Below are 27,479 nucleotides of genomic sequence, written 5' to 3'. Positions count from 1 at the left end.
AGGAAAATGCTGGACTCAAGTGCTGACTCGGGATGGAAAATCCCATGTGCGCTTGGGCCATGTGCAAAAGATTTGTGAGTCACATGGAATTTACACGTCACTTGCTGAACTCAAAGCTTGGAAAGGACTAATCTTCTATTAATTTATGTAAACAGGAAGCTGTGTTTGGCCATTTGGATGTTCTTAAGCTGCACACTTTAGCCTTTTAAAATGTTAGATTTCCCTAGAGAATAACAATGTCCTGTCAGCATGCCAGTCCTGCTTTGTATTTCATACCTGTACATTGACTCTGCCTGCATGCCTAATTCCCCTGCCTAGGTTTGCATTATTTTATCTTTCAATTGGAAAACTACGTACATCTGTAAAAACAGAGTGCAATATATGGCAGTGGTCTGCTACTGTATTCATTTGAATTAATATCCTTAAAGTGCAAAGGCTGCAGAATTCATGCATTGCAGGATGGCAGAACTCTGTGCATTTGAAGACAACAGATCCTGTTTTTATAAAGGCTGATTTATAACTTGTTCCAGGTTAATTTAATTTTGGTGGTGCAACGAGAGGAAAAGTGGTGGCAAAAACTTAGATTATCAGTCTGAATTCACAGACTGTACAATTTTGTTTTTGTTGCCTTTCTACCAATGGGAATTCTCTGTGTTCACATTCTTGATCCTTCTCCTCTTCCTTGAGGAAACACAGCTGTGGACTAGGAGCCGTGATTGTATTGCACTTATGAGGAGGGCAGGGGGAATTGGGTTGCACTGGATGTAAATGTGATTGTGTTGTTTCTGCCTGTCAGGAATAAGTGTTTTATCATATCAGTTACCATCTGTTTTCCCATTAATCAGGTTTTTCTGCCTTGAAAATGGCCAAAGCCAAAGGTCCCAGCCACAAGTACATGAAGATTAATAGCAGGTGTAAAGTCATCCCACTCTGAAGCTGTGAGTGGTTGCTTTTTTTCCCTAAAATATGATGACTTATTTATTTGGTGCAATAGCCTTAAGATTTCTTTAACAACACTTGAGGATGGTTTATTTGAAAAGCACAAGAATTTGGTCAAAACTCCCTAAAATTATGAAGTTACTGGGACTTAGCTAGAGCATCTCAAGTCTCTGCCAGAATGGTCTTCTCTGGCAGTGAAGTGAGTGTAGCTGCTGAATGTTCGTGTGGTTAGGATTAAGTTATGACAAACAAATTCCTCTTTCAGATGAGCATAATCCCCAGCACTTAGTGAGCTTTAATTTATGTGCATCAACTTCGTGGAACTAGTTGATTCATTTACTTCTGCTTTTTCTGCTCATCTTTCTGGCTTTGGAGTGTGATGCCTCTTTATCTAGTAGGAAGCCTGCAAAGCTAGGATTTATTTCCAAACTGCTTCAAGCACATTAAACATGTCTCAAATGCAGATCTCATCATCCACATTTTCCCCTTTCACATATTTTGACATCTGCTTTCCTGGTTGGTGCCCGCAATCCTGTTTTTAAATCAGTTGCAGCGACATCTACATAGTGGAGTGGAGTGTCCTCTTTCTAAATAATCTGGTTTACAAAAAATCCTGGCACAGATGTCACTGATGACTGAGAATGGGGTCACCTCAGCTCCTCACCTCTCTCCTCCTTGATCACAAGTGAGAGGCTGCTCTGGGTTCAAAGCCTTCCCCATCTGCTCCTTCAAATAGTGCAAAACTCATTTCCAGAGAGAAGATCAAATTTTGTCTCTGATCTGTGAAGCTCCCCATGGAAACTCATTTCCTAATAATGATGTAAGTTGACTGTTACTTAGAGATGGTCTTTCCCTTTATCTCTACACAAACAAAAATAAGCCACAGAGTGTGTTAATGCCCAGAGTAGGTGTATGTTAGACAGAACAGTAACAGTGGAGAGTATTGACCTGCAATTGTGGTTACAGGGCTGATGCACACCATGAGCAGAAGTATGTGATACACATATGGGACCTAGCATGTAGTTTCCATTTACACAGTAATTTTCTTCTTTTTAGATCTATGTTTTTCTCCCCTCCTTTTGCTTTCTATCACTAACTTTAAAAATTCTTGGAAGAAGGGACAAACCATTTTCTTTGGAGCCAACAGCAACACCATGGGGTTTTTCTTTTGGTTTTGGCAGTCTGCTAGCACTTTGGATTTCGATTTCCTTTACCTACTAGATATGTTTAAATATGTAGATATTAAAATAGCACAAAATTTATTTTGTCTGTTTCTGTTCATCTTTAAAACAATGTGCAGCTGTTGAACTGCACATGAGTGTTCCCTTGCTGTGGGTTATTCTTGATGGATTTATTATTGCTGTGCCAGGCAGTGATCTTTGAGAATAGCGAGATGGGCTTGGTTCTCTCTCCTTTAAAGACATAAGATTAATAAGAAATAATTCCAGGTATGTATATGGTGAGAAAGAAGCTTTGAATTATGTTCTTGGCATGATCAGTTTCCATCACTTTATATTTCCTGTGATATAAATTTCTTGTTTCTAAAAATTCACTAGTGGCAGCTGCTTAAAAAACCACTTGTGACATTTCAGTTGAAACCCTGTTCTCCTCCTCGCCACTCCATCCTTTTCTTTTGGACCTTTATGCCATTTACTGCAGGTTCTGCTTTCTCTCCCATTCTGCCTTTGTCACATCTTTCTCTTTTCCTTCTTTCCCGTCTTCTTTCCCGTCTTCTTTCCCGTCTTCTTTCCCGTCTTCTTTCCCGTCTTTCTTCCCTCTGGTGTTTCAAGTTGTAGGTCATCCCATTCCATCTTCCTTCCTGCTCACAGCAAATAGAGGATTTATCTTAAGTGTTTTTTATCTGCAGGTCATTTGACATTCCAAGGAAAATGTTTTCTGGGGTTTTAGGCTGGTACAGAGTAGACATGGGAGGTCACTGTCCAGCATTTTGAGTTATCAGATTACTCCTCCAGCACATTAGTCATGTTTCTTGGATGCAAAGAGGAGGCCGTGGCTGCATAGGATCAGGGTGGTGATGTAGCAGAGGGAACACAGCTGTAGATCCATTAGGGTTAGTTGGAAATTTTTAGTCCATTTTCCCTCTGAAAAGAACACTTTCCCATATCCTCTCAAGCCCTAAATTTGCTCAGAAACATCTATGTAAGATTTAGATTTTCCTTCAAAAATGAGAAGCAGCAGCTTCACTGGGATTTCTGGAGTATTCAGACACTGCAAATGAGAGCAGAGGATTTGAGAACAGAGTTAGTTTATTTAATGCTGACATATTTCTCAGAAAGGGAATGGGGACACCCTTTATAGCCTTTCAAAGAGCCCCCCTGCCTCTGCTGACCTCTGTTTCTCCATGCCCTGTGCATAGCAGCACCAGCACAGCAATGCCACAAAACCCTCCTCAATGAGCACAGGCTTCCCCCGTCACAGGAACGTGGAGGGGCAGAAGCTGCTCTGAGGTGCACCACTACCTGTCCTGGCTGCTCTTGTTTATTGTCCTGTAATGCAGAATTGTGATTCCTCTCCTGCTTTTGCATGCTTCCATATTTACTTGAGCTGCCAACAAACCATTGACAATTTGGCTAAGACTGTGGGAAAGAACGTAAATATTAGATTTGCATTGTGAATCTTCTTCCTTCAGTGCTGCCTGGCATTTGGGATCCCCGTGTGCCCAGAGCAGCCTGTGCTCAGCCTCCCAGCAGAGCAGGGGCCTCTCTGTTGACACATGGTCCTGCCCTCTGGTGTGGTGCTGCGTCTTGTTCTCGGGGCTGGGACTACAGCCGTGCTCTGTAATGTGCTGATTTGCAATTCCCTGACATATGCTGGTTACAATGATACATCAGGTTTCGGGAAAACAGCCCTCCTAATATACATGAGAGATAACACACCAGATGACTGTTATGAGAGAGATCTGAGACATCTTATTTAATGTAATAGCAAACCAAATGGAGAAACCTTGCAGCAATGGCTGCCAGATTATCCTCTGTGGACCACAGCCTGGCTATTTGGCTGATGATAAAACTGCATATTTTTGTATTTACTAATATGGGAGAAGTGAACTCTCCATGGTGAGTAATGCAGACAGCAGCAGCTCCAGCTCCTCTTCATTCATCACTACACTGTGCTCCCCAACAAAGGTCAGTGAGTGTGCTTAGTTTGCGTGTTGTAGGATTTAAGGTCATGAGTCACTGAAGGGTCTGTGATTGCATCCTGGCAGTGTGGACCAAGAGAGCTGCTGTTTCAGGAGCCTGTACCCCTCTCCTGCTCTTGGACAGACCCAAGTGATGATTCAGTGTAAGGGGAAGGTCAGGATGTGGAAAGTTTACGCTCTTAGCCCGTGACTCACCTTACCTTAAGCTTCCTCTTTCACATGGTAAGGGAACAGGTCTGGGACTGGGGCTTCATCCTGAGTTTTTTGACATCCAAGCACTATCAGGAGAGAGGCAACATCATCTAAGTCTGCCCGTGATTGTCTAGGAAGTAGGTCAGTAGGTCATGCCCAGATATCTTTAGTTTCTTTTTAAGGATAGCACTTGTAATCCAGGTGTTGATGTGTCTTTTAAAATGCAGGTAAGAGAACACATTCTGCATTTGTGTAAAACAGGAATTTCAGATGCAGAACAGTTGGTTGTAATGACCAATCTGTGTATTCTTTCCTTCAGGGCTCAGTTAAGTTTATTTTAATGAATATGGTATTGAGCTTTTCACAGTAGGGTTTAGTGAACAGATTGGAAAGTCTCAAAAAGATATTAGAACTGGGTGAATAATTCATAAAGAGTAATTTATTTTATGAATGTCACCTCTTTCTATTTTGAATTGCCTGGGAATAAAGCATGGCTTACTTGAATGTAGTTGTTAATTAAAATTATACACCATAATTTCTGTCAGTAATTCCTACTTTGTAACTCTTTTACAAGAGTTTTGTTGTGAGCAGGTAATGTTTAGAAGCTCATGTGTTACACTGAACACAGAAATTCCAGGATTTATTTTTAAATTTTTTATTAGATTATCATAACTTGCTAAGTTTTGCTTTGTTGAAAGGATTGACTAAAATTACAGAGTATTCTCATTCATAAGTTTACGGGAATATTGGAATATTTGCCAGAATTTCATGTTTCAGACAGCTGTTCTGCCAAAAAATTATTTCATTATAAGACTGATGAAGCAATTACATTATTAAAAATAGACTATCACATTTGTTTCTGTCTTCTACATACTTTGAAACTGAACTTCTGATTTTTGGAGTAACCAATACAAAGGCTATCTCCATCATGGCAATATTATGAGATTCTAGTGTTGAATTTTTCAGGGCTAAGCTTGAAGAATAAAGAACTCTGACTTTTTTTGTGTTATTCTGCTCCTAATAATGGGTCAGAAGAAGTCCATGTCAGGCTCAGAGAGCGTAAAATTGTCTGTAAGTAGATTGTTTTGTGGGTTGTTCTTTTTTTTTTTTAGTTCTTAGTCTTATTTTTTGTTTTTATTTATTTTAAAAACATGGAGTCAGTTGCACAGTAGCAAGAATTAGTTCCCTTCAACTATCTCCCCCATAATTTTTACAAATCTTGTCAGCTAATGAAAACTATGTATCTTTACACTTTCTCTAAACTGGGAGCTAATGTGATGTGCAGAAATTGCTCCAAACTTTCTTGTGCCCATTATGACAGGCTTTATTAATGCACCAGATTCCAATATACAAAATTAAAGGCATTAGACATGTACACTGCTGCTTATTTGACAAGGTGCTGTGTATCCCCTGTGCCAGGTTTGCTGGCTGCAGTGGCTCAGGCTGCACTTCATTACACTGTGCTGGGCTGGGAAGTGAAGCTGACCTTGTCCAACACTCTGTTTTGTTGCCTCTCTTTCTCATCTGTCTTGGTGATCAAGTTGTCATTATAAATGCAATTTAAAATCCTGTAAGAAATGTAATTTTCCCCAACTGTCTGCTGCTGGAGGAGTCCTGAAAGTGCAGCTTCAGGAAAGCACAGGCTGGCAGCCCATGCTCCTGGAGTCAGCTGCTCCCCTGCCAGGTAGACACTTCATGAAATAGTATTGCCCACAGGGATCGTTTGTCTCATTTGAATTGATAACTCTGGCAATCTGTTGTAACCTGTGTTGCTTTTTCATCATTTCTTGCATGGTTTTATGCCCTCAGCCTGACATGTGCCTCCCATATGGAGTCAGACCCTGGGGCTGTGTGCTTTGGATCCTGTGTCTTATGGTTGGACTCGATGATCTTAAAGGTATTTCCAGCCTAGATGATTCTATGATTTCATGTGCAAACAGCAGCACTGCTCTTGGCTTGGGCACATGCAAGCTCTCCAGTTGCTGTGTGTTGCCAGATCGTAATTCTTTCTGATTACCTGGTGTTTACCCCACTCCTGGTTTGTGTTTTGTACGTAATCCTTGTGTGCAGGGCTGTAGTTTGATCATCAGCAATTTGTGGGTTATATATTTACACAATGCCTCTTTACTCCTGAGAGACTTCAGTGGAAATAAATGGTAATACTGCATGTTCAATATTTGTTCTCCCTTTTCCACAGAGTCAGAGCAATATAATAGGATCTATTTAGCTTTTGTTCATTTGCTTTGCAGAATTCTTCCTCCTTTTTCTCTGATTCTGTAGGTGTCTACTATTGCTCTTAGCTGTAGATTGTACTGCGTAGGTTTTCACAGAGTAAACATATACTGAAATCTGTACAGAAGATTCTTGTTTAATAATAGATGAGATGAACATAACCTGTTTAGATTTGACATTATACATTCCTAAAAGGAGTGTGTAGGGGAGGCACAATGTGCTGTTTGAAATGCATACAAAGACAACCCCCCCGAATATTTATATATATATTTTTTTGGTGTGCGGTTCCTTATACTTGGGTCAAAGGAAAGAGGAAAACCAAATCCCAATAAACCTATGTGTATTATTAATGAGCATTAACTCACTCAATAGGATGTGGTGCTTAACTAAAAAGATGCAGAACAGACCAATGGAGAACAAATGAAAAAAAAACCAGCCCATTAACTGACCCATTGTCTTCTATAGAGCAGGAGAATGAGACCAGATCCCCATGGGTATGCACTGCAGGGTGGGATGTGCTTTTTTAAGCACAGTGTCCAAGGTCTTTGCTACAGCCATGGATACTGATATTAAGAGTGGCAACTATTCCAAGTTAGGCACTTCCAGTGAGAACTTAGAGTATGGTTAGTCCTTTCCTTGCTGAGAAGAGTTGGAGGCTTAGCCTGACTGTTCAGTGAGACAGCACTTACGGGAGGGAAAGGTGACAGATGGAGAAGCTTGTTTCAAGGTTTCTCTATCCATGTGTTTTCCATATGATCTAGTGCTTTTGAAAAACGTTGTAGTCACGTTAGATAATGCAATCACATGGTATGTGCTGTACCTACGTTCTAGTGTAATGACTTTTTTTCCCCCATGAAATTCTCTGGGGCCTCCCAGTATCTGGCGCTGGCTATTGTGTTGGACATACATGCCAGGTACCTGGCTGGTCTTTGCCTGTGTGCTTCACTGAAGAAAGGCTCAGGTTGGAAAAGCAAGTTACTTTTTTATGCATATAAATATTTGATTATGTTTTAGCTCTTTTAAAAGTAGTGTTAGTAAGTGGTTATAAATACCTGCATGCTAATTTTAGCCCTCTGTAAAATTTGTACAAGGACTGATCTATAAAGAAATCTATAAATGCCCAAGTCTGCCTTCACAGAGAGCAAAAACAAATTTGAGAGCAAGTGGGTCTTTCAGCAATTTCTCCCCTATGAATCACTTGTAAAATAGGAAACCCCTCTGCTTGCCCACACTTTCATGTGTGCCGAGTGTCTTGGTTGCTGCAGAGTCATGTACAGGTCTTGGAGAGGAACAAGAGTTCCAAAGCCCAGCTTCTGCTACCTGAATTTTATTGGTTTTGAGGTTTTGCTTTTATAGCCCCAGGAGCTGAGCACAGAGAGCTCTGGCCATACTGAGTGACATTGCTTTTTGAAAGGAGATGTTAAGGGGAATGTTTAAGGTGTGATTTAGTTTATCCCAAGAGATAAAAGCAATAAAAAAATGGTGCAGAAGTTGTATTAATGTTTGGTTTTTAATTGATTCCCTTCCAAAGACGTTAAAAAGGAAGGAAATTTGAATAGCTGCTGAAAGGGGAGCTCTGTTATCTACTTCTGTAACTCAAACTTTCCAAGGTTTGGCCAGTATTTATACATCTCTCTGCTGAGCTCTATTTTTGGCACCAAAATATTGGTTGTGGTTTGCATAATCATGTGTTACACTAACTGCCTGCAAGAAAGCTGAAGTTATTCTTATTTTAAAAATAAAATTAATTTAAAAACATTATGCTAATTAAAAAAAAATCTCTACAAGATGTGGAAAAAACAAACTTTTGTTCACTCTTGAGGGATACAGAAGGTAGCTTGGAGAGAGTCAAAAAATAAGTAGTTTTCAGTTCCTCTGAGACTGAACTAAAATGACTTTTTTTCTTCCAAAAAATGATAAAAAAATCAGCATAAACTCTGTAAAAGAAAAGTTTAAATATTGTAGAAAAATGTTGGCCTTTACTACTCTGCTCTCATTTCTACCTTCTCTTTGTTGAGGTAGGAAGTAGATCCCAAAGACTGTTTCTGTCAGAGCTATTATGTGTCACTGCCTTTAGTGACCAGTTACAAATACAACACACTTGTGAATAAATGTAGGAGTTGGTGAGTGGATGAAAAAGTTTGTACATGCTAAAATAATTTGGTTCCCATGGACATGATGATGTGTTTATAACAGAGGATGTGTTGATACATTTAAGGTTTCATCTGTATAAATATTGGCTGATAAAGCAAAGATATCCCAAATGTAATGCTCTGAGGATCACAAGTCTAATGTAAATCCAGGAGGAGTGTTTAAAAACACACAGGTGTTTTATTAATCCCTTTCTTCTACACAGGTTTTTTTCCCAAAGCAAGACCTCAGAGCTCATTACTTCCTTATGCTTCCTCTCTTCCTCCTCTAGGATTATCTCCATGGCTTGAAAAATGACATCTCCTTCTTCATGGTAATTTGTCATGTTTCTAATGGGTATTAGCCCAAATGGAAACCAAAAATATGTGTCTGTAAATTCCTTACTGAATTGAAGTGGCCTGAAATATTTCCCTCTGGTCACTCTAAAATGGGATGGTGAGTTTGTGGTAGAGGAGGAAGGGCTTCTTCAAACACACCAATGGTTGCTGATGTGATCAGTTGGAAGTGTGAACTCATCATCTTCTTTCTTTTGAGGCAGCTGTGCCCAGAAGAAATCTGGACCACTAACCTGGAGATGGCCCTTTGTGCACACAAGAGCCCACCTGAGGAAGGAGTGGGTCCTGTCTGTAAGCACAATGTAGCCTGGCCACAGCAGGCTGTTTAAAGACTGTTTCATCCATCACCAGGCACAGCTTTCAGGGATGGCTTGCTCCTTGTGTCTGCCAACACAGCAGAGTGCTTGGCAGGCCAGGGGTTAATTGTCACTGCTTGGCTCTGTTCAGAAGCTGTGTGATCCCAGCCTGCTGTCACGAGGCTACGTGGCCTCTGGCTTTCCAAGATGGAACAGGTTCCTTCCACAAACTGTAATTCTGACTGATGGGAGGCTGCTTAAGAAGTTGAAATATGGTTTAAAATGACAGTACTTATCCTCAGGCTCTTCTGGGAGAGTCAGCATATCTTGTTCTTTTGTCCTCCTACTTCTCCCTACCTCCCCTTGCACTTTAATGCTTTCCCAAGATTTGTTATTCTTGAGGACTTGGGAGAAAGGTGCCTATTGGTGTTTGATCCTTGTGCTGCCAGCTGGGAGATGCCATGTCTGTGCCCATCCATGCTGCCCACAGGCCAGTTTGGGTCCAGGGGATCTGGAGAGTGCCTGGTCCTGCCCAGTGCCAGCTGATGGCCACAGCATCCCTGTCCTTGGCTTGCAGAGGTACAGCTCACCAAGAAGCTATGAGCAGAGCAGAACAAAGCAACTGCATTTGTCCAGTTATTAAAGCAAATCTGAGTGTTGTGCCATCTGTTCTGCAGAGACACAAAACCCTCTTTTGACACAAAAAGCTCTTTGGAAAAGTCAGAGAATATGTTCAGGATCTGTGGAAAAGATGGATGTGAAAATAAGATGCTGAGAATTGGTAGGAGCCTGGATAACACCAAAACAGACTAAATACAACAAAATAAACACTTGAAGGAGCAAACACAACAAAGAAAACTCACTTCAAGTGCAGGAAAACACAACATTGATTGGATTTTTCATCTTGCATCTTCCCCACTGCCTTTCATACATGTGGTAATTTTTTCCCCAGTGATTCTACTCAGGAGAGCAGATCCAAGGGTATTTCACAGCTCAGAAATGCTGTGACAGTGCAGGAGCCCACAACACCTCACCCTGCCATGCCAGCAAGGGGGACTGGTCTCTCCTGGCTGATGAGAAGCCCCAGATAGCTCAGGATGACACTGGCTACCCCAGCCTCGCATTGGGTCTCCTCTGCCTGCTGCCAGAAGTCACAGCTGTCATGTAAAGCACAGCTGTGTGTCATTTTTCAAAAGCCAGGAAGGAGAATTGCAGAGGAGATCCCCAGAGTTCAGATGAATCCCATGAATTCTAATTGTGTGAAGCTCCTTGTTGCAGTCCCGTGGCCAGACAGGGCTGGTGGCTGTGCTGGTGGTGAACAGTTGGCAGAGAGGGTCGTTGGCTGACCAACTCCTTGCAGCAGAGTAGAACAGGAAGAGCAGGTTATGAGATATCCCACACCTCTCCTGCTTTTTAAACTGAGAGCCATGGTCTGGTTGGAAGTGACTCTGATGCTGAAAGCTACCTGAAGTGAGAGATTTTGCTGGTCGGAGTGAAAAGCGCACCTTGTGGATCATGCTCTGGACTTGGTCTTCAGGACATTTGGTTTCCCATCTCTGCCACAGAGTTCCAACATGTCTTTGGGCAAGTCATCCAGCTTACTCTCCTCTCATTTCCCCAGTGAGGAATGGGGGATTGCTTTCCTCCAGCACAGTGCTGTGAGGCTTCGTGGAGTTGGCAGTTACCATAGAGATGAGGGACCTAAATAGAATTTGAAACCTGTTGAAGGAGAGCTGGAAACCTGACAGTGTTACCAAAAGAGCAGCTTGGCTTTGGCTGTGTTGTGTGGGGCAGCTACAACAGGTTGTAAAACTGTTACAGTAGGTGTAAGTCCTGTGAATCCTGGGTCATCTGGAACACTGACTTGTAAAAACAAAAAGCTACTAGCACAAACTCAGCCCGTAAATATGAAGCAATATCACTAGTTAAACAAATAAACTAAAAGAGATTTTTTTCTTTAGGATCCTCTGGGCATTTTCATTTAATAAAGTCTTTAGGTCTGGCAGGAGTCCAAAACCAAGAAGTCCAGACCTGCTTCTGTTCTTTCTGGGGCACCAGGGAGCTTCTGAGGCTCTTCACTGTTTGTATTAAAGGTCTTTAATTTGCTATAAAATGTCAGCTGGAGAATAAAAACTGAGTTACTCTGATTTGTTTTAGGCAGAAGGAGACAGGGGGAAGAATATTTAATCTAATTGATACTCTGTTGTGAAATGAAGAGATTAATTTCAGGTAGTCCTTATTGCACCATTAATTGTGTTTCTCTGTCCTTCTCATTCGCGTTAAAACAAATATTTAACGTTTTCAGTCTCCCTGCTGAAATGAGGATGGCTTTGAGATCCTGGTCATTCCCATTCAACTTATTTGGAAACATTTCAGTTAGGTTGTATTTGCAGGCATCCTGCATCCAGTGTTTTCAGTGCAGCTATAGGACTGACTTGTGTAACAACAAAACAATGCCATCTGTCTTGTCTTTTTTTATCCCATATTTAAGCATACTTCTCTTTCTTTTTTTCCTGTTTTGGTGCTGATTGAGTTTGTGGAGTGAAGTGAAAGGAAATATTTGTTGAACTTGTTGCAATAGTTGTCCATCCCTCACGTGAATTGGAAGTAGCTAATTTAGGACTTGTGCGTAGGTTGGTTAAATGTTTCTAACAAAACATTTTAGTTTTTTGTCAGTGTTATTTTGACAGGTTCCTGTGCATTCATTCCTTGATCTTCCTGAGTTCTGTCTCTTGGGCTCCTGATACTACTATCTCTAATCTAAATTGTGTGGCTAGCAGCAAATTCAAAGTGGAAGTGCAAGGACTATATTGACTTTCTTGGTAATTTTTCAAAAACATTTGGAAATTCGTTGTGAAGCTCAGTGGCTCACTGGTCACACAACCACAACTCACCACCAGTGTGTAAGTTCACCTGTCTAGCCTGGGATAAGCATGGGTTGGTTGGAACCTCTGTTTTCTGGAGGAGGGATGTTTCCTGTCAGGACCTGGATGCTCCCATGTCACTGCTGGGTACCCTCAGCAGCCCCCTTGGTGCCCTCAGCTGTTTTGCCCTGGGCTGGATATTTGGTCCTCCTCTAGACAGGTCGTAAAGACACAATTGCAATAATTGACTTTAGAGTAGGGGAAGAGGGTAGATACAGATTATCTGATAATTTCTTTAGAAAACTAATGATTTTTGCATTTATAGAGGTAGTAAACTGGCACCCTTACTAGAGTATTTCCTCTGACCCATATTCCCAGTTTGTAGTTCTTGTAACTGTACTTGGACAACTGACTTTGAGAAGTTTTTAAGCATTGTTGTTGGCTCAAGAACTACAAATGTTTATTTTTTTTCTTCTCTGCCTAGTAATCTAAATTAATGATGTCTGTTTCATTATAAAACAATCCCATGAAATTTTAAAGTCAACTTTAAGTGAGAAAGCCATATTATTTTATAGTAGACATGTAAATTATGGAAACCACCCCTCCTCTTGAAGATCTTGCTTAATAACTTCTGTAGTAATAGTATTGTCCAAATAAACACACACCAGTTGTAAACTTTCCAGAATGTGTGGTGGTGCTAACCCAGCTCTACTGGTGTGAATACATTAGCCCACTGACATATGGTGTGTAATTTGATTTCTAGTAGTTCTGAAAGATTTACAGGCTGACTTATGCTTCTTACTTTGCCTTTATTTTCCATACTCTCTTATGTTCCTTTACAGGCTCCATTTGACTCAATGTATGTTGTGTCCAACTTCCAGCTACCTGAGTGCTGTGGGATATTAATTTTTTTTTTTTTTTTGAAAACAGACACTTTTCTTTTAACTTTTGCCTAAGAGTAAAGGCACTTTTCCAAAATAAAACATTATTACCAGTCTACCTTCTACTGAAACACTTGCTACTTTTTCAGCTTTCTACAGTTATTATCTAACTGTGGTTTTGTCCTTTAGAGTTTTGTGTGTGATATCATTTTGTGCTTCCTGGAGTATGGTGAAAAGTTTATGGTTACTGGAGCGATAGTCTACGCAGCAGAGGGAACATTCCTATTCTTCAATTCACACAATATTAAATTGTTTTATTAGTAGCTGCAGACTTGGAGGGAGGAGAGGAGAAAAATATCTGGAAAAACACAAACAGCAAAAACCATAAAAAATGGAGATGATCAAAAAGAGGGAAAGAAAATCGCATGAGCCACACTGTGTTTGACCAGATGTCCATGTGAGGCCTTGTCTTGTCTTCAAAACCAGCCAGTAGCAGGTGATTGTCTTTGGTGTCTGAACCTAACTCATGTTTGATTTTGCTTTTCAAAGGACGTAGGTGACCAGCTACTGCCGAGCTCCCTGAGCCTGTTTTGGACTCAGCTGAAGTTTATTATTTCCTCTGCAGAAATCTGCTAAAATGTCTTTGTTATTGTACGATGCCTAAACCTTGGTCCTTGAACTCTAGGTAGTAATGCAGTGTAAAAAATAAAGTCTTTAAAGATTTAGGTTTTGAGCTGGTTTTTACATAAGACTGCCTATATTATTGCAGGCTAAAATTTTTTGTCACATTTTCGTTTTTTGTTTGTTTCCTGGTATGTCCAAGCTTTTCTCATCAGCAATTCTTATTCTTTCTATGCTTTCAGATCTTGGAGAGTTATCCTATGCCTCCCTTCGTCTTTGTCACACAGACAAATAGTGCACATTAATTCTTTGATTTAATCCTTCTTAATAAGCCTGTTCCTCCAGGGATTAATTATTTTAGTTTTTGTACTGTATCTTGCACTTTGTTGACATCTTGTACTGGGAGCCTACAGCTGAGTGCAGTATAAAATTGAAAGCTCATCTCTCATTAGGTTTTCATGCTCTCATTTGAAAAACTGCTTTCCAGGTCCATTTTTCCAACACAGGACAAGAGAAAGAAGGTTAAAATAAGCCTGGCTGTGGGATGTGAAAATAAAAACAAGCCTCAGCTGCAGCAACCTTTTGTTACTTTTGTTTTCCTGCACCCTTATGGACATCCTGTTAGAGTAAAGCTGGCATTTAGCAGAGAAGGACCCTGTCTGATTTCCCAGCCACGGATCCAGACCTGTGGCTGGCTTTGGGTTATGAGTTTTGCATGGAACAGTATGAAGTGTGTGTGAGATAAGATGCTCTCTCCCAGCTGGGACTGGGAGTTTTTACCTGCTGGGGGTCTTTCCTTGTAGTAGCAAATGTCAGAGGCTGCAGCCCAGGGGTGCTGGGTTCTGCCAAGGGGCTCCCCAGGGTGGGGATTTTGGGGTGAGCTCCCTGAACATGCCCACGCTGTGGCTGTGTGGGCACTGGGGCTGCTGTGCCACAGTGGGTGGGGTGGCACTGGGAGGAGCAGGAGATGGGAATGGCTGGGGCCAGGGCTGGCTCCTGCTGCCCTGCAGCTGGTGCTCTGCAGTTCACATGCTCCTGTGGATGTGCAATGCTGCTGCAGAACATCTTCCTAAACAGAGTCAGGACTTTTATAAGATAATTTGGAATTACTTTAAATGCTGGGTTTCCACTCAGATTAATTTAATATATTAAACTTTTTTTTTTCTTTTTTAATGCAGTAAACCTTTTTTCTGCAGTTTTCTGTGGTCTGGATCTTTTTTATCTTGTTTACCATAGCAAGCCCTTGACTCTGTTTCCTACCCATTAATGAATCTGTTCCAGCCCTGCTGCAGACAGTTTCTGGGAGGCTGCAGTGATGCTTTGATAAAAAGTCTTTGGCCTGTCTTATACAGAATATCAGACTAAACTGCTTTAGTATTTACAAATCCACTTAAAATTCTGACCTTGAGACTTATGAACGTGATACTCGTTGACTTAAGTGTGTGGTGATTTGTGCCTTAAGCAAATATATTTTTGAAAAGAAACTTGTGTAGCAACTGTCCCATTTTGTGAGAGTTTGAGCTGAGGAGCTTTCCAGTTGGACTTGTTTTCTTGCAGAATGTCAATTAAGTTTTATTGCTGAGGGTAGGACTCAACTATGTGTTTTGTCAGTGTCCTCTGAAATGCCTTATTTCAAATGGTTTTGTGTGTCAAAATTGGAAAAGTTAATCTTTTTGAATCTTGCTGTTAGCAAATTCAGGGACTTGATATTCATGCTTTTCCTCCCTGAAAGATTAAAGTTGAGAAACTATGTTTCAGGGCACTGCAATTACTATTCCCTGCTTGCAACAACAGCAATCAAGTTTACAATCCACTGAGTCTGCAAGATCTGCCACATTTATCATTTTCATTCTTAACAGCTATTTAATAACTCACCTCTTTCCCACTCGGAATTACACATACCTGTGGGCATCAAGCCTGGAGAATTTCCGAAATGTTCTTGCTTATGTATTATTTTAGTTAAAGGAACTGCTTGTCTCTGAAAAGCTACACAATTGTAACACTTTTGCAGCTGGGCTCACTGGAGATGAGGCTGGTGGAGGTATCTGAAAGGTGGAAGCCAACCTGGCAGAGGTGCCAGGTACAGCAGCTGCATGGAGATCTGCTCTGAATTTGCCTGCTTCAGAGCCTCTTTGTACTTTGGCAGGCTCTGCTCTGCAAAAGGAGTATCTATGGCAAATACAGAAAGTTCTGGGTTTGTTATTACCTAAATTTGTTGAAAATGAGATTTATCTCTTGGGTTCTCTGAGGATTCATAGGTGAGTGGCTGCTAGGACTGGGCAGGTCATGGGGGACAGAGGCAGGAGATTTACTGGAGGGAAGTGCTTGGGGTTGTGCCTGGTCTGCTGCTGCTGCTGGCCCTGGGCAGGCGCTGAGTGACAGAGGTGAGAATTTGGTAATTTTCTTGTAAAGGCAGAGAAGTTGAAAGCAGTGTTTTTAGCATTGCTCACTGGTGAAAGCCAGGCCCTTTGGCCAGGACCTTTGTCTTGAAATCTGGCACTGCTCTGTGAAATCACTTCAATTGTGTCTGTTTTCTCGATGGTTCACTGAGAATGAGACACAGTCTGTCTCACTATTGTGTCCCTTAAAAACCTCAGAAAACCCTTCTGAGTTCCTAAAATGAATTATAGCATAAAACTGCAAGATTTGGGTCCAAATTCCCATCTGCTATAACCTAATGCAGCTCTCTTAACTTCAGGTTATATTGGCTCAGATTTGTCCCCCTGCTGTTATCAATCACACCTGCAATTGTGTAGTGACTAAGCTCAGCTCTGGGGACAAAATTTTATTTTTGGTAGCAGTGGAAATCTGTAGATGCATGAATGGATGGATACCAATCCTCCCTTGAGCCACAAGGACTGTAGAAGGCAGCCTGTCATGACAGAGCTCTCAGTAGCAATAATTCCTGTATGGTTGCTATTCATTAGTAGATCTCAAAGTGCACTAAAAGTGTGACCTTACCCCCATGCAGAGAATAGATGGAGGCCCTAAGGGACACACAGCTTCCATAGGGTGACCAGAAGGCTCTGCTTTTCTGTCAGTCTGGCTGTGTAATTCTTCTGTGTATCCATAATTATTTGCCCCCTTAATTTTTTTGAGGATATGTGAAAATAACATGACTTAACTGCAAACCAATTTGAAAAAAAAGCTGAAAAATACTAACAGCAACAAAAATATATATGATCAGTTAGAAACTTTCTTCCCCATCCAGTCTGGGCCTGAATAGATCAGTGTAGATTGAGGGCAGCAGGAGCATGCAGCACAGTAAGTTCCAAATATTTGCCACAATTCCTTCAGTACCTCCTTTCACTGTAAAGGAAGATGAATTTGCAGCACTGCACAATGCTTCCTCTGCAATGCTTCACTAGTTGGAGGAATGCTCTCAAAGAATCAAATGCAAATATGACATGAGGTTCTGGGGTTTTTTGCATTATCTACATGAATTAAGCTGAATGGAAGTAAAATTCCAAACTCATCTATTCCTGAATCAAAGTACTGTGTGATTGGGAATGAACATATTGCACAAGGGAAAATATAGAGAGATCTCATGTGGGCAGGGATGAGTTTGGAACGTCTGTGTCATGTCCATAGCTCTGCCACAGACTTCCTGGGTGAGCTTGCTCCAGTCACTGGAGCTCCTGGTGCACCAGGTCCATTCCATTGTAACTGAGCAAAGAGTATTTCTGCACTTGGCTTTTGTGCTGGGAGGACACGTCTGTTGTTGTCTGAAAAAATCATGTTCCTGTGGCTCTAAGACCTAGAGAAGGATCATGAAAGTAACATGTGGAATTTGCTTGGAAATTCCCTGCTCTGCCAGTGCCACTTGGGTCAAATGTAGAGAAATGTGGTTTTAGGTAAAGGCACATTGATATATGGCATAAGACTTTGTCCAATATCTTGTCCTGAAAATGTAAAAATTTTCTCTTTTAAGTCATCTACAGAGTATTTTTGGCAACTCTACGTTTAAATGCAAGTCTTTCTCAGATTCTCTGTGAATTGATTGTTGGGAGAATCCCATATTGCCAGTTTCCATCTGGAGTGGTCACTGGCATTGCAGGGAGTGCAAGCTCATAATCCAGGCACTGAGGGTAAATATCAGATAGTTTGTAGGTCGCTTTTGTCTCAAGAAAATAGCCTTTATTTCAAGACTGTATTTAGGATTTGTTCATGTGCAGGTATGTCATTTGGCTAGTTATCTCTTTCAGAATCAAATACTCAAAAACATTAGATCTTTCTCTATTTACAGAAATGCTATTGCTAAGAGTTTCTGAAACACTGTTTTTCTAGGTTACTGATTTAATTAATTAACCAGTTATGTGGATTTAAAAAAAATTAAAAATTTCAGGTTTGTTCGCATTAAATTTTATCTTCCTATCTGTATCATGCGCTTGGAGATTGGGACGTAAATCTGCCTTTTTATGGCAATGAGAAGCTTTGTAAATCTGTACTAATGAGGAAGAAAATGAACATTAATTAAACTCCTGGTTTCAGCATGGGCTGAGGCTCTGGAGTCCTGAAGCAGCCGCTGGATGGGTTACTTCATTACAGCCTAGAACAAGGAGCTGTGATCTGAATGCAATGAGGAGACAATTAAGTCACTCAGCAAGTGCAGAGCCAGAGAGACATTTAATTATCCACAGGAGCTAACGCTCCAAAACCTGGAGTTTTCTGTAGATCTAAATATGCCAGGGAGTTTTTTCTGTCAAGTTAGGCTTCTGAAGAATGTCTTTAGGAATGCAGGCGGGCCTGGGGATGTTGAGGAGATGGGAGAAGAAACCTGCTGTTCAGCTGAGCTCTGTGGTGTGGTGGCAAAGCTCTAGTAGGTCTCCTGGGCTGGAGAGGAGGTCTCCATCATGTGGGATGGGATTAGTGTCATTAACCTGGGCAGAAAGCCCATGTGGCTGTGGCCATTGGCAGCACATGTAGATCCTGTGGTCCTTGAAAGCCTTGGGAGGAGGTCTCCAGGGATGCACAGGAGCCCCGTTACCCTCAAAAGAGATTAGTGGAACTCTAGACCCCAACTCTGTGTGATCCACAAATGGACTAATTTGTGGTTTAAGTGTAATTTGTGTCATAATTAGGACATTCACTCTCAGTCTTCCTTGTGAATTTTTTTCTGTGTGGCTTTTGCTTCTAAATAACAACCTTGCTAATCTTAGCAGAGGTTTTGATTCTCTGAACTGCCATTTCCTTTTGATTAAGTGTTTTCTGCTCTAGTCTTTAATGCATATTAATGAGTGCCAAGCAGTGCTTGACTTGAGTAATTTGCAGCTGGGATCTAACAGCCCTTGCAAGGAAGGCCTGGGGATGTCCCGCTTTGGGAAATTGTGGGATATTGTAGGCTCTTTGCTACAATTTGGTGCATTTCAAAGGCAAACACTTTTTCTATTAATTTATATTTTCATTAGTCACAGGACACAATCACAGCTGCCATAATCAATATTCCTATGTTCAGCTTAGTTTCAAGTTAAAAGTCCCAGAAGAGGAGGGGAAGAGGTAAGAGCTTACCAATTTTTCCAGAAATGGACTTCCTTTCCACTGACATGCACAATTTCATGCCTGGTTATAGACTGCACAGTGTGTATATGGCTGCAGAGTGGTAGTGCAGGGTGATCACTGCTAATCCGTAATGCCTGGAAGTACAACATTCCTGGGATGAGAGGTGAGCAGTATGGGATAGAAAAACACTACAATAGCAGGTACTTTTTAAGCTCTTAGTTTATGAAAGCACCTGCTCTGATTCTGTTCAGAACTTTTGGGGGAACAGGCAATTGAAAGGCTTAAAATCCCTTTTCACATCTTGTGGAGTAAATGTCCAGATGATGACTGTGCAAGGATTTTCTGAAGTCCTTCCAGTTGAAGGGAAGGCACAGGTGCTCAAACAATACAGCATTTCCATCTTAGTCATCCAGAAGCATTCTCCAGGATATTGCAGGAACCTGAATGCTCTCTGTTGTCATCACAAACTTGGTGCCTGTCTGACAGTGTTCTTTGCATGATGGGCTGGCCCAGAGGTGGTGGCAGCCGTGGATAAGAACAGGAGAAGGGTAAAGGTGAAGGATGTGGGCAAACCCCTGCTGCCTTGTTTGTTGCCCTATTGCTTGCTTGGCTGTGCACAACACTGGTGTTGAGTTGATGACTAAAAGCAATCTCCCTTTCATGGTGGCTTTTTGAGGGTGTTCTGAGTAGTATCAGAAAAAAATGCATTAGGCAATTCATCTTGAGCTTTTCCTGTTCAAAGTATATGACCAAAAAAACCCCCAAATCAGGCCTTGCAATTATCCTGCAAGGCAGTTGTTATGCTGGTTCAGAGGTGGAGAAATGGAAGGAAAGAGGTTAAATGTCTTGCTCAAAGCAGTAAGGAAATGTGTGGTGGAGACTTTCAGGAGCCCCACATATTTCTTAATGAATCATTTATAGCTGTGGTTATATTAGTAGGCAGATGACTTGAACTGGATTTCTGTAGGAACTCTGCCTTGCCATCTAAATGAATTTTCTTCTTAGAATCTGAAACAGCTATTCTTTCTTTTTTTTTCTTTTTTTTTAATTTAATTACAATATGTTGGCTAAATCAAAGACTGTGTAGGACATGCAATATATAAAAATATAAATTCTTTTACAGCTCAAACATATATTCTTTCCTAATAATTCTGATCAAAAATAATTGATATGTTTCTCAGCACTAAAAGAAAAGAGAAATTTCAGTGTAGTCCAAGATTAAAATGAGAAAAAGAACATTCAGCCATGCAGGGCCAGGAGTTGGGCTTTGATGGTTCTTCAGGGCCTTTACAACTCAGGCAATTCTATGAATCTTCACTTGAAGGCTAAATTCCTTTCTTTCTGCACCCCTACAGAAGTAGGGCAGATGCTGCCATGGGGATGTACTGAGTGGTGTCCTGTCCATCCAAGAAGCAGAGTGGGGAATGAGGGCACCTGATGTTGTCCTGCTCTTTGGCAGCTTCCAGTGCCACATGAATCTCCCTGCACAGAAAAGGGCCAATACCAGGCACAGTGATCTGCAGAAAGCACTGTTTAAGCACTGTTTTATGTCTTGGGATCCAGCATTCAAATATCTCTTTCTGTTTAGTCTTACAGCCTGTCCCAGGGTGTCACATTCATCTTCTCAGAGAGGAGAATTCACTCTGACCAACAGGTTTCATTTCCAAAAGGCCATCATACCCTGGAAGCTAAAGTTCACCTATAAGAGTTGTTCCTCTGTCTGATTGCAGAAGTTGCTTCTCTGTTAATTTTCTTAGAAGATCTAAATTCCTCCAAACTCCCATCAGTACTCTCTGCTGCACACAATGTACAGCAGCATTTCCCCCTGTATCCTGAATTATGGTCTGCATTCCAAACTATGGTCTGGCATTAGCTGCTTAGTTAATATTAGGCTTAATGTATCCAAGAATACATAAGAACATGTGCACAACCATGGTGCTTTTTTCACTTGCAAAAACCAAAATCACATATTTTTCACATGACAGTCAAGCTCTCAGTGTATTTCTTCTGAGTATAGTATGGCATGTGCCTTGTACCTTGTGCTGTTGAACTTGCAAGTGCTTGCTCCTTCTTGATGTTTAGTTGTGAATTTATCATAAAAAGATTTCCAAATTTCTGGATATAATATTTAATATCCAGAAGAACTGTGTGTGTAATGTAGTTAGAATAACATTAAAAGGAGAGTAACATCAAGTCTGAATTTTTCATGTATTCCACTTTACAGTAAAAGATCAGTTGCTGTCTCTTTGGGTTCAGCACTCATTTTCTTGGTTGTCTTGACTTCCTTGAGCTGCTGAGCCTGTCTCACCTTTTCTGTGTCTGATGTAGAATCTAAATTAGTTAAGAAGAAACAGGATTTCAAATTCAGTTTCCTCTATACAGGCAGGATGGCATCAACTTAAATTCCTTTGATAGAATTTTGCTTCTTTAATCCTTCCTCTGCAATCTGGTTTTGTATACATTATATATATGAATTCTGGGACTGGAAATCTTGCCTAATGTAACTTAAGACATGACAAATGAACCTGACATTTTTCCAAGGAGGGAACCAGTGAACATACTGTATTTATAGCAGGAGGAATGTAGTTTGTTGCTTGTAGAAGAAAAATATGTGCTGTATGAGAACTTTGGTGCTGGAATGTGATAAGTGTGTTTATATGTGCTTGTTTCAAGTCAGGATACTGGGTTCAAAGGAGCCAAACAAGTTCCCCTGGAAGCTTGAGGAAGCTTGAGCTTCCCCTGGAAGCTTCACTGAACAGGGGATTTAGGCTCCCAGAAGCTCAGATATCAAGATAGAGAGTGTCACAGTGCAAGTTTGAAACTACAGTGTCTCCAGGATTGTCTCTGGGCAGAGTGGGAAAGAATGTGATGAAGAAGCTTCTGAAGGCTGGATCTGGAACAATTTCATTCGTGTTAATAGTAAGACTTTGCCTGCAAGCTGAGAGTTCACTAGCTGGAGTTCTCAAATACAGATGTGCAAACATGCAGAAAAAATTGATTCAAGCCAAGCATCTCTGCAAGCAGCCCTTGGCTGCTGTGACCTCCTGCAATTGGGCAGGACTGCAAGAGGAGATATGCTCAGGTGATCCAGGTGCCCAAGTTGTTTCACCTGCCCAAAGATGAGAAAAAGTCCTTTTCTTTTTTAAAGTTGTCAGTCTTTATGAGGGTTTCCCCTGAACACAATGAGAATTGATTGGATAATGTTCCTTTAACTTGCTTTGTAGAAGTGTAAATTTATATTTTCATGTCTGGTCCAGTATGAATAAGTTGGGGTGTTTTTTTAACAATGCACTACTGACACTCAAACTAGTTGTGGCTAATTCTTGAAAGGTTATTTTGCTGGCTTTGTGTCATGGGGGAAATAATCACAAAGCTTAGCTGCCTGAATGTAAGATGCAGTATTTTTCTATCTTGTTTCTGAATAAGAAGGCTGACTCTACAACTTTTGACTGTTGAAGTGCACATCAGAACCAGCTTATGGCACTGATCTGATCCTTTATTTAGCAGAAATAGTAAACACTAGAGTGGTCTGGGCCTGATGGATAGCTAAGGTCATAGTAACTTCCATTGTAGATGTTTTTTAATGGAGTAGGTGATTTCCTAGACACATTCTTAGACCTATACTTGGCTTATGTGGCTCAAGGAGGAGTCCTTTTGGTTCAGAGTTGTACCTTTTGTCCTTTCTTGTCAAGTTGGGAAAATGATGCCTTGTTTTGCTCTAATAAAGAATTCACCTGGTTTCCTCTCTGCATCCTAATTGCTCTCTAGGGAGCACTAAAGTGTGCTTAAGCATATTGTAACTGTTTGCTTGCAGCTCCTGCTGTATGTGCAGTAATGCAAAGTGTTCCATCTCTGCCCTGTGCTGCAGGCTGGCATGATTCGCACGGACAAGGACGAGTTCTTCATCGAACCTCTGGAGAGGGGGGCCCAGGAGGAGGAAGAGGGAGGAGGCAGAACACATGTGGTGTATCGCAGAGCAGCTGCCAGGAAGCAGCTTCCTAGTGAGAATGTGGATACTGTGTACAAAGGTAAGGCGGGCTCTGGGATGAGGTGCAGCTGAAGGCCCGTAGCCAATGTGATCTGCTGCCTCTGGCTTTTTTATTCTCCAAAGTGGAAATGTGCTCTCCCTCCAAGGAGGGAAAAGTAGGGAACGTGTTGAACATTTTCTATGGGCTAAGCAAACATTCCAGCAGCCAAAAGCATCTCTGGGATGCAGGCACTGTCTTTGCCTTGAGGAGTTTCCTTGGCTCCAGAGATGGCCAACATGAAGTCATGTGTCCCCCCAAGCCCTGGGTCAGAGCAGAGGAAGGGGATGGTGGGTGACATCTGTACAGATGTGGCTGTGGCTGCTGGGACAGGTGGCAGTGCTGTCTTTGCAAAGTCTGTGTTGGAAGGCTGCAAGCAGGACACTGAGGCTGGCACGGTACATGGGCTTTATTGACACTGTCTTCACTGGGCTGCATTAGTCCCAAAAAGAAAATAGTGGTATCTCCAGTACGAGCACAAACTTTCTGGATTTAGTTATGTGTTGCCAAGTGTGGAATATAAAGTACTAAGTATGTGATAGACAGTGATGGAATAACAAGAATTAAATATAAACACCCATTCTGTGTAGTGTTTTCTGTTTCTCTGATAACTGCTTGGTTATTGCACCTTTTTTTCTGAATAAATAAGGGATGCAAATCTGCTAAGAGGATGTTTTGACAGCTGATGTTAACACTGAAATTAACTGGGTCATTTGAGTGGAAACAACAAAATAGCTGCATTTTCATTCCAAATGAGTGTACCAAACTGCAGATTTGTTTGTCACTCATACTCTAGTATTCTCTTATTTCAGTATAATGGGGTTTCAAGTATAGGAAGAAAGGAACAGAGAACCACAGGGATGAAGCACTGAAATTAGGGCCACATGAACAATATAAATTTCTTACTGTTCAGGTTGGAACAAGGATTAAAAAGAAAGCAACCAATAGCAATCAACCAACTTTTTTTCTCCACTTTGGAAATGACCTGTGAATTTTGTGACTGATACAGTGCTTGGCCGAGTTGTTCTTGTTGCCTTTGTACTCACTGTGGAGCAGATCTGGGTAATGCAGTCTGAGTGCCACAGTCCCAGAAGGGCTGGATGGTAGCTATGGTGGAAGCTGCTCTATTAGTGAATGTTTATAAAATTATTGCATGTTGGAAAATACCAGCCGCTCACTGTGTTTCCTCTTAAACAAAAGAGACTTGATGTTGTTCACACCTTATGGCAGTATTTTTGGTTTTGGATGGTAAATATTCCTCAGGAGTAGGAGTCTGGTACACAGAAAAGCACAAACTGTAGTTCAGCTCCAGTTACTGGCACCTGTACCTGCTGGAGGAGGCTCTGACAGCAGAGGCTGAGATGCAGCCTGTACCTGGCAGCAAAGCCACACGCCGTGTCTGATGCCACCAGACTTGGTGTCTGTCACCTCCCCTGTGTCAGGGCTGGAGTCTGTAAACTGTGGTAAAAAGGCACAGAGTAATCACAGCCACCAGCCAGCACTGTGGGATTGAAAAGCAAAAGGGAGGTTGGGCTGAGAAGCAGCAGTGACCTTGTCTGGTACAGCAGGTGTTGGGGACAGGTAGGAATGGTTGTGATATTTCCACTTTTTAAACTAAGGAAAGAATGCTAAGGGTAGTAATCTTCCCTTTTACCCCATCACCTTTTGATTTGGAAACTTGACTGAAGATTAGTTTTTATTTTGGAAAAAAACCCCCACTGTTACCAAAAATCAGTAAAAATAAAAAAATGTACAGTAAAGGGGATTTTTTCTGTGAAATTGTCTTTGGCTTTAATAAAAGAAAGTGAACAGCCACTTGAAAATGGTTTGTTCCCTACCTTTTTTTTTTGTTAAACGTGGCTTCCCACCTCTGATTGCTCTAGGCAAAAAGCATAGACAGGATGTGCTTTCAGAAATGTAATTTTATTTTCCACTTTGTCTTTTTCCATAATGCATTGAGTTTTGGTTAACAAACACCAAAATATTTAATGATTGGACATTGATAAGCACACTCTGCTGTGTGTTTCCTTAGTGTTCTAAACTGATTGATGGGCTGAGATAGGAAATACTTAGTAGGGCATTTCAGCATGCTGTATCTATTAAAAAAAAAAAAAAAAAAGAAGGTTAACCAAGAGCGCTCCCCTTCTTTCCAGCATCCCTGGAGACAAGTGCATTGTTGCCAAATCCCATAAATTTACATGTGATGAATTGCAACACTTGGACTATTTTTAAAGGTCCAGCCTCCAGGAATCTTATGAATATGTGATGATTTTTTTTTCCCTAGGTAAGCTTCTGGTTCTTTTAACTGTTGATAAAAATTTGTAGTTTCTGGCTGTGTAAATATTTTAAGGTAATGCGTGACAAACAAAATTTATGTATTCCATAATTTTTAAAACAGCATCTTTTAAAATCCCATGATATGTTAATTTAATCCCATGATTTGGGAGGGGATTGTGAGTCATGATTTTTGAATGTTTTGGTTTGGATAGATAGATACAAATTCCTTATAAATATTCCTATCTTTGGCACTCTTTTCACAAGAAATAGGACAAGCTGTTCTCTTCTCAGCGAAACAGGAGGTGAAGGAATTGAAAACTCCATGAACTTGGAGTTGAGAGGGTCAGTCACCATTTCAAAGTCTTGGGTCGGCAGCGGGCAGTGGCCACGCTGGACCTCACAAGGCACAAGGGTTTGGGATTTACTGCTGAATGCAGTTATTTTGGAGGGTGGTTTGTTGAAGAACTCAATGCCCCAAGGCAACGTGCATCCCCACAGCTGCCCTGGTAGAGAGCTCCAACTCGGGGCTGCAGGGCTGTGGGACCGAGGTTCCTGAGGCTGGGGGGCAGCTGAACACCCCAAAAGGCAGCCAGGACTAATGGAAGATCCATTGACTGCTTGGGACTACAGATTAAAAAAAAAAAAAACTAAAAAAAAAGCATTTTGCACACCATGGAAATAAATTCTAAATTATGTCAACAGATGTGGTGAGATGGACCTGACAGCAGGGTTTTTCTAGCATTTTCCATGCACCGTTATCTATCTTTTATATTATAATAAGAAAAACCAAGGTTCCATCTGTCTAAACATTGTAAACAAGCAAACCCCACAACCCCTTAAGCCCTGCAGAGATCAAGGTGTGCATCTTGTGTTATGAAGGCTCTGCTGACGTGCTGGCTTTTGAAAAGTGGAATGTGCTGGGAGAGATCTATCCTGCCCTGGTTCCAGACTGTGCCAGATTTGCTTCGGCATTTACGTAAAGCATTATCAGAAGATTGGGAAATGTAACTACTTGTTTTGGCAACCTGAATCATTTGTTTTGACTGGTGTGGGATTATCTGGGGTTTGGGAGAATTGCAGAGTATGGGGTGTAATATTTCTGCCTGGTCTTCCCTCTCAAACAACGCTATTTGTTAATGTACTGGAAAAAATGTAAGCATCATATTTTAGGCAAGTAATAATCTTCAGCAGAGTAGTTCTGTGACAATCTGTGTGAGCTCACTACAAATTAGGCTAATTGTTTCAGAAAGAGAAATGTTTTCATGTAGTGGCTGAAATATTGCAGGTGTGGTGAGAATAAATCCTATTTTCTCTGGCAACTGCTTTTAGTGCTTGCGTACATATAATAATTTATCTTCCTCTAGATAAAAATACGCATCATGTTGAACATATTTTAATATTTCCAGTTTAATTCCTTCTTACAAACATGAAAAATGGTCCTTGATAGCAGTAAAACTACCTACATAATAGAAATGGAATTAAATAGATAAGCTAGAGAGGGTTGTTTTTTCTTGAAACTGCTGGGTTTTTGCTTTGGATGTTCTTTGGCTGTTAACTGAAGAGGTGGTAATTGTTTAATTAATGGTTATGATGAGGCCAGGAAAGTCAGCTTGATTTTTACCTCTAAAGACAATCTGGTTATCGGGCTTGTAAGCTTTAATATCACATTTCTCCACCTAAACTACTGTGTCTGTTACGTTGATCAGCTGAGAGGAAATGATTATACTCGAACTTCCTTAAGGTTTGCCTTTTCTCTAAAAAATGTTGTTTAAGTACTGTGCTCTGAGTTTTATTTTATTATTTGATTGATGAGAAACAGAAACTCAGCTTTAGTGACAGTTTTATTTACTGTGCAGATGAAAGATGACCTTAGCCAAGAACAGTTTATTACTGACGAAGACAGTAAGGTAACTCCCCAAATGTGCTTAAACCAGAAAGTTTTCATTTCTGTAAGTGCCAGTTAAATCCCTTGGCATGGCCAAGCACAGTCTGACACAAGTCCCATCA

General features: G+C 41.0%; 1 protein-coding gene across 1 annotated transcript in view; it reads left to right on the top strand.

Annotated features, from left to right (window-relative positions):
• Positions 1 to 27,479, top strand: part of ADAMTS2 (ADAM metallopeptidase with thrombospondin type 1 motif 2) — a 174,743-nt gene that overhangs the window by 40,266 nt on the left and 106,998 nt on the right. Inside the window, exon 3 of the mRNA XM_068205862.1 lies at positions 23,039 to 23,198. Within this exon, the coding sequence (XP_068061963.1) occupies positions 23,039 to 23,198 (160 nt within the window). The remainder of the gene's footprint in view (positions 1 to 23,038; positions 23,199 to 27,479) is intronic.

Source organism: Anomalospiza imberbis, chromosome 15 (assembly GCF_031753505.1).
Source record: "Anomalospiza imberbis isolate Cuckoo-Finch-1a 21T00152 chromosome 15, ASM3175350v1, whole genome shotgun sequence".
Lineage (NCBI taxonomy): Eukaryota > Metazoa > Chordata > Aves > Passeriformes > Viduidae > Anomalospiza > Anomalospiza imberbis.
Note: the sequence above shows the minus strand (reverse complement) of the source record. Positions and strands in the feature narration are given on the sequence as shown.